This window comes from Rutidosis leptorrhynchoides, chromosome 10 (genome assembly GCF_046630445.1).
Source record: "Rutidosis leptorrhynchoides isolate AG116_Rl617_1_P2 chromosome 10, CSIRO_AGI_Rlap_v1, whole genome shotgun sequence".
In the NCBI taxonomy this organism is placed as follows: Eukaryota; Viridiplantae; Streptophyta; class Magnoliopsida; order Asterales; family Asteraceae; genus Rutidosis; species Rutidosis leptorrhynchoides.
The window spans coordinates 168016252-168027770 of record NC_092342.1 but is presented as its reverse complement, the minus strand read 5'-3'; the positions used below and the strand labels follow the sequence as shown (position 1 = coordinate 168027770).

Here is an 11519-nt window from a genome sequence, read left to right as displayed (position 1 = left end):
ACAAAGCTTGTCCGAAGGATTGTTACCCACTTTCGGAGATTGATTGGAAAGTCGAATCTCTGAATGGGTACAAGCTAAAGTTTTTCTTAGACGCTTACAAAGGGTATCACCAAATTCAGATGGCCGAGGAGGACGAAGAGAAAACATCTTTCTACACTAGTAAGGGAATTTTCTGCTATCGATAAATGCCCTTTGGTTTGAAAAACGCTGGAGCCACATACCAAAGGCTCGTAGACAAGCTTTCCAGAAACAGCTTGAGGAAAACCTAGAAGCATACGTCGATGACATGGTAATCAAAAGTATCAAAGAAACCAATCTTTTAACAGATATCCAAGAAACGTTCAATAATCTACGAGGTATCAATAAGAAATTGAATCCAAGGAAATGTTCCTTTGGTGTGGAAGAGGGAAAATTCCTCGGATATTATATCACGAAAAAGGGGATTCGAGCAAATCCGGAGAAGGTCAACAAAATCAAGGAACTCAAAGCTCTAACAACGTTGAAAGATATTCAAAGCTTGAATGGAAAGTTGGCATCGCTCAGTCGCTTCTTGTCAAAGGGAGCAGAAAGGCAGTTACCCTTTTTCAAAATTCTAAAGGAGTGCTTGGGAAAGAAAAAGATCACATGGACGGCAGAGGCCGATCAAGCTTTCAACAAAATGAAGGCACATATCTCCATCCTCCCAACTCTCACCTCCCCTGTACGAGGGGAGACTTTGTATGTATACTTGGCATCTTCCAAAGAAAGCATCAGCGCTGTGTTGGTAGCAGAAAGAATGCGCAGTCAGATTCTGATATACTTCGTCATCAGAACATTACAAGGGGCTGAGATCAACTATCTGGAGCTCAAAAAGCTCACACTAGCACTAGTGCACACGGCCCGCAAGCTCCGAAGATATTTCCAAGCGCATCCGATCATTGTCTTGATGGATAAGCAAATCGAGCAAGTGCTCATGAAACCTGAGAAATAAGGGAGGATAGCTAAATGGGCTATCGAGCTAGGGGAACATGAAATCGAGTCCCATGTAAGGCACTCAATCAAGGGGCAGGTGTTGGCTGACTTCATAGCAGAAACAACACGTGAAGAAACGGGAGCAACCTCGATTCATGTTATCACTCCAACAACAGAATTAGAAGAATGGAAGTTATTCACTGACGGAGCTTCTAGCTCCGAAGGATTAGGGGCATGTATCACGTTGGTAAATCCCGAATGAAAAGAATATACCTACACATTACGCTTTGAATTCAGCACCACCAACAACGAAGCGGAATACGAAGCATTGCTGGCAGGGTTGAGACTCGCCAGAGAAGTGAACATTAGGCACCTAAAGGCCTACGTCGACTCACAGCTAGTTGCCAATCAAGTATCCGGAACCTTTGAAGCAAGACATCCAACGATACATCAGTATTTATCAAGAGTAAAAGAACAAGCAGAGCAGTTCAAAAGCTTCGTGATAGAACACGTGAGAAGAAGCCAAAACAAGAAAGTAGATGCTTTGAGTAAACTTGCTTCCATTAATTTCGAGCACCTCTCCAAGGAAGTCCTGGTGGAAACCTTGGGACAAAGGTCAATCGAAGAAAAAGAAGTGAATGATCTCATCCCAGATGAAGACAACACATGGATAAAACCACTGAAAGAATATCTGAGATCTGGTCTGATACCCACAGACAATAAAGAAGCAAGAAAGATCAGAGTCAAAGCATCCTCTTACAAACTACTGAATGATAGGCTATATAGGAGGTCTTTTCTAACACCTTGGCTTCGATGTGTAGGACCAAGCCAAGCTTCTTTCATCATCCAAGAAATGCACGAAGGAGTATGTAGTTTCCATGCTGGACCTAGATCCATTGTGGCCAAGATAATAAGGCTGGGATATTACTGGCCAACTATGGACCAAGATACGGTCGTTGCTCTCCACGCCTGTGAATCTTTCCAAATACATGCAAAAATCCCCAAACAGCACACTAATTTCAGTACTCTCAGCGTGGCCTTTTGCCAATTGGGAAATAGATATCGTCGGACCACCAACCGCAGCCCCGGGGGAAGTCTTGTTCCTAGTGGTAGCAGTAGATTACTTCACCAAATGAGTTGTAGAAAAACCACTGAAGAAAACCACAAGAAAAGATATTGAAAAATTCATATGGGAACACATAAAATGCAGATTTGGAATGCCTCAGAAAATCTTTTCGGAAAATGGAAAGCAGTTTGCAGAAGGAATCTTCCCAGGTTTCTGCGAAAGGTTAAAAATTAAGCAAACCTTCACATCAGTCTATCATCCCCAAGTAAATGGACAGGTTGAAGTAACCAACAAAGAAATAATAAAGGGAATTGAAAAAAGCGATTGGGAAAGAGTCACGAAGGATGGGTAGAAGAATTAGCGTTGGTACTATGTATAACACCCCGCTAAAAATTGCCATTGACGCGGATGTTAACTCTGGTCCCAGTGCTTGGCTTCACTTCTAAGTAACAGCAGATTTCTACAGCGGAAGCAAAATATCTAAGTACCTGAGACAAAACATGCTTAAAGTGTCAACTAAAAATGGTAGAGTGAACAACATAGGTTTAATAATCATAATAAGTTTTAGACCACAAGACTTAATTCAAAATATCAAAATGTTCAATATGCCATGAGTTATAATATCGAACTAAACATTAACCCCTGACACTGTACGGGTGTCGGCAATCATTATTATGTACCCCCTTGACGATCACGCCAATGGGTAAAGACATCACTATCAATAGGCCTACTCACAATAATTAAGCTTGCAAATTTCAATTCCAGCAATTAACGATATTATGGCGGGGATTCGCATGTAATAATAAATACATGTTTAACAAAAGTCTCACGAAATTGCATATCAAATAGTTTAGGTACTTGTGTCTAAATTGTAAATCATTTAAAAGCAAGCATGTGTCTCACCCCAAAGTTTATAAAACAGATAAGAAATAGTAGAAAGAGGGGCTATGAAGTTCACCTTAAATCGAAGATGAAGATAATTCCACGAATGAAATGAACGAGAGTATATACCAGTGTAGCGGCCCGACCAAATCGTCATTGACGGCGCCGTCTACTTAGGTCCCGTTACGTGGTCATAAGTCTTTAAAACAACGTTTGACCAAAAGATATGTCGCATTCATTTCAAATGTAAAGGTTGTTCAAGTTTTACAAGGATAGTTCCCCTACAAGTTACGATACAAAGTTTTAAGTACAAATGAAACTTATGCGACACAATTTAAAAGTATCCAAAAGACGCTCCATGTATGCATATATACTCGACATCCAATGCAAGTATCAAAATAATGAGCGGAAGCATGTATCATGTATCGTTCAAGGACCTGAGAAAAACATAGAAATCTGTCAACGAAAACGTTGGTGAAATCATAGGTTTAAGTAAGTAAGTACAAGTGAACCACAAGATTTGCATCAATGAAATAATAGTAATACATTCCAAAAGTTTGTTTCACGAGCACCCAATTATCAATGCTTAACATTTCCTTCCATTGAACCCCATCACTTAGTGCTAGAACATACACTGTTTCTCGAAAATATATTTCATTCGTAAACGGTAGCGAACCGTTTGAATGAGGGTTTGTCAAACCCATATGGATCCATACAACATAAGTTCTCGCTTACACCCGGCAAGTGTAACTAATGATAATCGAATTGAGGATTTTGTTCTAAACTCGTATGTAGAATGTTTGTTTTCCTGTACTTGTGTTCACTTAGTAAAGAAATGTTTATGTTTTCTCATCCCAAATGTAAGTTCAAAAAGAGTAAAAGTGGGACTATGATCTCACCTTGAGTGCACGAGTAGTAAAGTACTTCGACAAGTAAACGTGTGCAAAGAACAATGCTAGTCTTGACCTAAACAATAGGTTTGTATCAATAACGGTAAACACGATAGGTCAAGGATGTTCAATTAGTCCTATGGCTCGTTAAGACTCGATCATAATAGCATGTGAACCAAATTGTCATGTTTCATGCAAGGTACAAGTATAAAAACATGTTAGAACGATTGCACAAATATTTGGTTAAGTTTGATTAAAAGTCAAACTTTGGTCGGTCAAAGTCAACGAAAGTCAACACGTTCGGGTCGGGTTCCGAACTATTTTTCTGAGGTTTTTAATCATATATGAACATGTTAGAACAAGTTTCATGTGAATCGGAGGTCCGTAGTATGCCAAACATTTTCCATAAAATGGACACCGGAGACAGAAGCTGGGCACGGCTTATGCCGCGCCGCGGCACCCTTCTGTCGCGCCGCGACAATAGGCGGGTGCTGGTGCCTGGTCTGTTTCACTTGTCCAACTTGATCCAAACTTCAAATAAGCATAAAACGCAAACCACAAACACTTAGGACTCGCACCTTATATCGTTGGAAAGGTATTTTGACGAGGAATACAACTAAGCACTTATGGTCCAACAATAACATCATTTACAATAGCCGAAATCTCATCAAGCGAACAATAAAAGTCCATTTTCAAAGTTTCAAGTTCATCAATCGCATTTTGAGTTTCGGGAAACCAATTCACACATATGATATGCCGTTTTGAAGGTAATCAAGCATACAATCCAACTAAATACTTACTAATAATAATCCATGGCATTCAATGCATCAAATAATCACTTCAAGTTCTTCAAACCCTAACTCAATTCCACCAAAAATCAATAATCAAGCTCATGAAGTTTTCTAAGGCAACCTACACATCAAATTGAAGCTAGTGATGCTAGTAACACAATTAAAACATCAACTTTCAACATCTAACAACATATGATCATCCAAAATTCAAGAACAACACACCAAAATTCAAGTTCATGCTAGTTACACTAAAACAACGAGATCGAGCATATAAATCATATATTCATGTTAGACTTGAGCCATAGACACTAATTAACACTTTTATAAGTTAAAAACATCAAGAACACAAAATCTAGTGATTTTAGAAAGTTACCCAAATGAGATGAAGTTGGTACCAAAATGAAGAGGATGAAGAGAGGATCACGAATATGTAATTTATTTGGTTGCTAGCTCCCTAATCCGGATTTAGATGATGAATGAATGAGAAAGGAAATTGGGTGTGTTCTTGCTAGAGAGAAAGAGAGAGAGATAGGGAGATGGTAATGAATGGGTGAAAGGGGTTTGACCCTTTGACCTAGTCAAGGGTTTGATCCCTTGTCAAGTTTAGTCCCTCAACTTTCGTTCGGGTGCGGGAATTACCTAAACGAGATAATTTAAAACGCGTATCAACGGGAGATGTTATAAACATATAACGAAGTTTAAATTAGTATAACGGAAAAGTAAATGGAAAAAGGCGGGATGTTACATTACCTACTCCTTAAAAGAAATTTCGTCCCGAAATTTAAGTAGGCGTAGTAGTCGTTGTTTCTTCCTCGAGATCTTGCGTTTCCGAATTCACGAATAGATGAGGATACTTCCTTTGCATTTGATCTTGTCTTTCCCAAGTAAACTCGGGTCCTCTTTTGGCATCCCAACGAACCTTGACAATCGGGATTCGGCTTTGTTTCAATGTCTTGACGGAGGTGTCCACAATTTCAACCGGTTCCTCCACAAAATGAAGTTTGTCATCAATAGTAAGTTCCTCGAGAGGGATGACGATATCGGGTTCGGCAAGACACTTTTTCAAGTTAGATACATGGAAGGTAGGATGAACGGAGTTCAATTGAGGCGGAAGATCTAAACGATAAGCAACGGTTCCAATACGCTCCAAGATTTCGAAAGGACCAATATACCGCGGATTTAGCTTCCCGCGTTTCCCAAAACGGATTACACCCTTCCAAGGTGCGACTTTTAACATTACTCGGTCACCGACTTGAAATTCAAGATCGTTGCGTCGTTTGTCGGTATAGCTCTTTTGACGACTTCGGGCCGTCCTAAGCCTATCTCGGATTTGAACGATTTTCTCGGTGGTTTCGTGAATGAGTTCGGGTCCGGTGATTTGCACGTCGCCTACCTCGGCCCAACAAAGAGGTGAACGACATTTGCGGCCATATAGCGCTTCAAAAGGTGCGGCTTTAATACTCGCGTGATAACTATTGTTGTAAGAGAACTCGGCGAGAGGTAAGTGCTTGTCCCAAGCTTTTCCGAAATCAACCACGCAAGCTCGTAACATGTCCTCTAAGGTTTGAATTGTACGTTCGCTTTGTCCATCGGTTTGAGGATGATATGCGGTGCTCATGTCTAAACGCGTTCCCAACGCTTCTTGCAATGTACGCCAAAATCTAGAAACGAAACGGCCATCTCGGTCGGAGATAATCGATAAAGGTACACCGTGTCGGGCTACGATCTCCTTAATGTAAAGTTGTGCAAGTTTCTCCATTTTGTCCGTTTCTTTCATGGCAAGGAAGTGTGCGGATTTGGTGAGACGGTCAACAATAACCCAAATGGTATCATAACCGCCCGTCGTTTTTGGTAGTTTGGTGATAAAATCCATCGTTATCCTTTCCCACTTCCATTGCGGGATCTCGGGTTGTCGAAGTAGTCCGGACGGTCTTTGGTGTTCGGCTTTGACTTTGGAACATGTCAAACACTTGGAAACATAAGTAGCTACGTCCCTTTTGATGTTCGGCCACCAATATAGTTGTTTAAGGTCGTGGTACATCTTATTGGCACCGGGGTGAATCGAGTATCGTGACTTATGGGCTTCATCTAAAATAAGGCTTCGTAGATCCCCATAACTAGGCACCCAAATTCTTCCGGCGAAATATCGGAGTCCGGTTTCTTTAACTTCGAATCGAGAGGTGAGGACGTTCAAGTGTTCGAGAGAGATGTTTTCATCCTTGAGAGCCTCATCTTGGGCTACCCGAATTTGGCTATTAAGGTTGGTGTGAATGGTGATGTTTAAAGCTCGGACACGAAGAGGCACTGCTCTTTCTTTTCGACTTAAGGCATCGGCTACTACGTTTGCCTTCCCGGGATGGTAACGAAGCTCGCAATCGTAATCGTTCAAAGTTTCAATCCACCGTCGTTGTCTCATGTTTAGTTGCTTTTGATCGAAAATGTGTTGGAGACTTTTGTGGTCGGTAAAGATAGTACTCTTGGTTCCATAAAGATAGTGTCTCCACATTTTAAGTGCAAAGACAACGGCTCCGAGTTCGAGATCATGTGTCGTATAGTTTCGTTCATGAATTTTGAGTTGTCGAGAAGCATAAGCAATGACTTTCGTTCGTTGCATCAATACACACCCAAAACCATGTTTTGAGGCATCGCAATATACAACAAAGTCATCATTGCCTTCGGGAAGTGACAAGATAGGAGCGGTGGTTAGCTTCGTTTTCAAGATTTGGAATGCGGATTCATGTTCGGTCGCCCAAATGAATTTCTTTCCCTTGTGAGTCAATGCGGTTAGAGGACGTGCAACCAAAGAGAAATTTTCGATGAATCTACGATAGTACCCGGCGAGACCCAAAAATTGACGAATGTGAGTAGGAGTAGTAGGAGTCTCCCATTTGCTAATGGCTTCGATTTTCGTTGGATCGACTTTAATACCTTGGTCACTTACAACATGACCAAGAAATTGAACTTCCTTTAACCAAAATTCACACTTGGAGAATTTGGCATAGAGTTGTTCTTGTCTTAAAAGTTCAAGCACAAGTCGGAGGTGTCCCTCGTGTTCTTCTTCGCTTTTTGAATAGACTAAAATATCATCAATGAACACGATAACGAATTTGTCAAGATACGGTTTGCACACGCGGTTCATTAGATCCATGAACACCGCCGGTGCGTTAGTGAGACCAAATGGCATTACAAGAAATTCATAACTACCATAACGAGTTCGGAAAGCGGTTTTGGAGACATCTTCCCCCTTAACCCTTAATTGATGATAACCCGAGCGGAGATCGATTTTCGAATATACACAAGACCCTTGTAGTTGATCAAAGAGGTCATCGATGCGAGGAAGAGGATATCGGTTCTTAACCGTCAATTTATTTAGTTCACGATAATCAATGCACATTCGTAGGGATCCGTCTTTCTTTTTAACAAACAAAATCGGAGCGCCCCAAGGTGAATGGCTAGGTTGGATAAAACCACGGTCAAGTAGTTCTTGGATTTGACTTTGCAATTCTTGCATTTCGGATGGAGCAAGTCTATACGGTGCACGTGCTACGGGTGCGGCTCCCGGAATAAGATCGATTTGGAATTCAACCGGTCGATGAGGCGGAAGACCCGGCAATTCGTCGGGAAATACATCGGAATAGTCACTAACAATTGGCACATCATCGATGTGCTTCTCATCGGACTCGACTTTCTTAACGTGGGCAAGGATCGCAAAACAACCCTTACGGAGTAGTTTTCTAACTTTAAGGCACGAAACGAGGTTGAGTCTGGTGCAACTCTTATCGCCATAAACAATCAAAGGTTCACCATTCTCGATAGGAATTCGGATTGCGTTAAGATCACAAAGAATGTGAGATTTCGTTTTGACTAACCAATTCATACCGATTATTACATCAAAGCTTCCTAATTCCATGGGTATCAAGTCAATTTCAAATTCCCTACCCAAAATGTTTAACGTACACCCCCGGTAATATGTGTCGGCACTTAATAGTTTTCCGTTAGCCACTTCAATGGTATAAGTGGTATCTAATGGAAGAGGTGGAGTGCTAAAAGAATGAGTCAAAGTCTTGGATACAAAGCATTTATCGGCACCCGAATCGAATAAGCAAGAGACATAAGAATTGTTGAGAAGAAACGTACCCGTGACTAGTTCAGTGTCATCCCGGGCTTCCTCGGTGTTTATGTTGAAAGCTCGGCCGCGCGTATTGGGGTTATCTTTCCTCTTCGGGCATGCATTTCTATAATGGCCCGTTTGGCCACATTCATAACAAGTGCCCGTCTTTGGTGCATTGGGCCACTTTCGAGCGACGGGAGTGGCACTTTTACAATCGTTGGCCTTATGACCAACTCCTTGGCACCGGTGGCAAATTATCTTACTACATTCGCCAAAGTGATGTTTGTTGCATTTGTTGCAAAGAGGCAGGTTCCCGGCATAACCTTTCTTGCCGTCGGAGGTGTAAGGCTTCTTAACAAAGTTGTTGTTGCTTGATTGGGAGGGTTCCCACTTTCTTTTGTTGCCGCCCGATTTATCCTCGGCCTTAGGTGCCGAAACTACGATTTCGTCAACCGTTTCAATTAGTTGGCGAGCCATGTTCATAGCGGCTTGATGAGTAGTGGGTTTGGATGACATCACCCCTTGTTTGATGCTTTTTGGAAGACCGAGCATGTAGAGCTCAATCCTTTGAGATTCGGGGTTAACAAGATTAGGACACATCAAGGATAGTTCGGCGAAGCGTTGATTATAAGCTTTAAGATCGTTTCCGACCGCTTTCAAAGCTCTTAGTTCTTCCTCAAGCTTTCGGGTTTCTTCGCGCGGAAAATATTCAACAATCATCTTTTCCTTTAGATCGGCCCAAGAGAGGGCATGAGCTTCATCGGTACCCACCGATTGAACATAGGTGTTCCACCATGTTAGAACAATTCCGGAGAAAGTGTGAGTGGAGTATTTGACCTTGTCTTGGTCCCGACAACCGCTTATGCTAAAGACGGCTTCCGTTTGCTCAAACCATCGGGTGAGCACGACCGGTCCCCCGGTTCCATCAAAAGTGTGAGGTTCGCACCCCATGAAAGCTTTATAGGAGCATCCCTCGTTTGAGTTTCCGGCTCCATTGTTGTTGTTGTTGTTGTTGTTGTTGTTGTTGTTGTTGTGGTTGTTATTATTATTGTTGTTGGATGAGTGACCGGCCATGGCCGCATCTACGGCGGTAGCTATCATCCGTTCGAGAGCTTGTTCGGGAGTTTCATTGCGGCGTACACGACGAGGAGCCATTGTTCCTTTAAGACACAAGAATATCATTGATTAGTATTCTCAATAATACTAACCGTGATATAGAATAAAGATAAAGAGAAGTTTTTTTTTTTTTTTTTTTTTTCCCTCGACTCGCCTTAAATTCTTTATGTCATAATGCCGGAACGTTCATATGAGTCACCGTAATATAATCTCGGAAATTATATTACCCTGATTCATATGTGCATTCGACATCATTTCATATAGTCAAGGTGGCGCGTCAATCAAATTAAACAACGTGAGATTAAGATGAACTAAGAGTAGATATGAGTAGAAGCGTTCGAGTATAAATGCACAAGTAGTCAAGTAATTCCTACTTCAAGTCTATATGCCGGTTGTAGTCTAGACTCATCAATGTACCCTATGACTCGGGGTTGACACTAATGAACTCTAAATCCCTACAACCAACGCTCTGATACCATCTGTAGCGACAGATGGGGTAAAAACCCACCCAGTGCCTTTCCAGCTAACCGCTTGGTGACCACTGAGTGTACCTCAGACACTGATTTTACGGCCCGCATTTCTGCCAAACTGCCAACCCTCAAATTCCAAGGGATCGCAAGGGGTAAGAGCCAATGCTTCGTCACAGGTAACACTGTGAGAACCCCCTCTACGATTAACCCGCCAAAAAGCATAGTCCGTATGAGTGCCCGGCCTGACAGCCGGCGCGCGTGACTACCTTTACGGCTAAGGTTAAACTAGCTCTGATACCATCTGTAGCGGCCCGACCAAATCGTCATTGACGGCGCCGTCTACTTAGGTCCCGTTACGTGGTCATAAGTCTTTAAAACAACGTTTGACCAAAAGATATGTCGCATTCATTTCAAATGTAAAGGTTGTTCAAGTTTTACAAGGATAGTTCCCCTACAAGTTACGATACAAAGTTTTAAGTACAAATGAAACTTATGCGACACAATTTAAAAGTATCCAAAAGACGCTCCATGTATGCATATATACTCGACATCCAATGCAAGTATCAAAATAATGAGCGGAAGCATGTATCATGTATCGTTCAAGGACCTGAGAAAAACATAGAAATCTGTCAACGAAAACGTTGGTGAAATCATAGGTTTAAGTAAGTAAGTACAAGTGAACCACAAGATTTGCATCAATGAAATAATAGTAATACATTCCAAAAGTTTGTTTCACGAGCACCCAATTATCAATGCTTAACATTTCCTTCCATTGAACCCCATCACTTAGTGCTAGAACATACACTGTTTCTCGAAAATATATTTCATTCGTAAACGGTAGCGAACCGTTTGAATGAGGGTTTGTCAAACCCATATGGATCCATACAACATAAGTTCTCGCTTACACCCGGCAAGTGTAACTAATGATAATCGAATTGAGGATTTTGTTCTAAACTCGTATGTAGAATGTTTGTTTTCCTGTACTTGTGTTCACTTAGTAAAGAAATGTTTATGTTTTCTCATCCCAAATGTAAGTTCAAAAAGAGTAAAAGTGGGACTATGATCTCACCTTGAGTGCACGAGTAGTAAAGTACTTCGACAAGTAAACGTGTGCAAAGAACAATGCTAGTCTTGACCTAAACAATAGGTTTGTATCAATAACGGTAAACACGATAGGTCAAGGATGTTCAATTAGTCCTATGGCTCGTTAAGACTCGATCATAATAGCATGTGAACCAAATT

The 11519-nt window shown here is 41.5% G+C and overlaps 1 protein-coding gene across 1 annotated transcript; it reads left to right on the top strand.

Moving 5' to 3' along the window:
• Window positions 1-286: 286 nt before the first annotated feature.
• LOC139870715 (uncharacterized) lies at window positions 287-2369 on the top strand. Its single transcript, XM_071858498.1, has 4 exons — window positions 287-946; window positions 1049-1194; window positions 1249-1740; window positions 2162-2369. Exons 1-4 carry the CDS (start codon window positions 287-289, stop codon window positions 2367-2369), a joined length of 1506 nt encoding a protein of 501 aa, XP_071714599.1.
• The last annotated feature ends 9150 nt before the right edge of the window (window positions 2370-11519 follow it).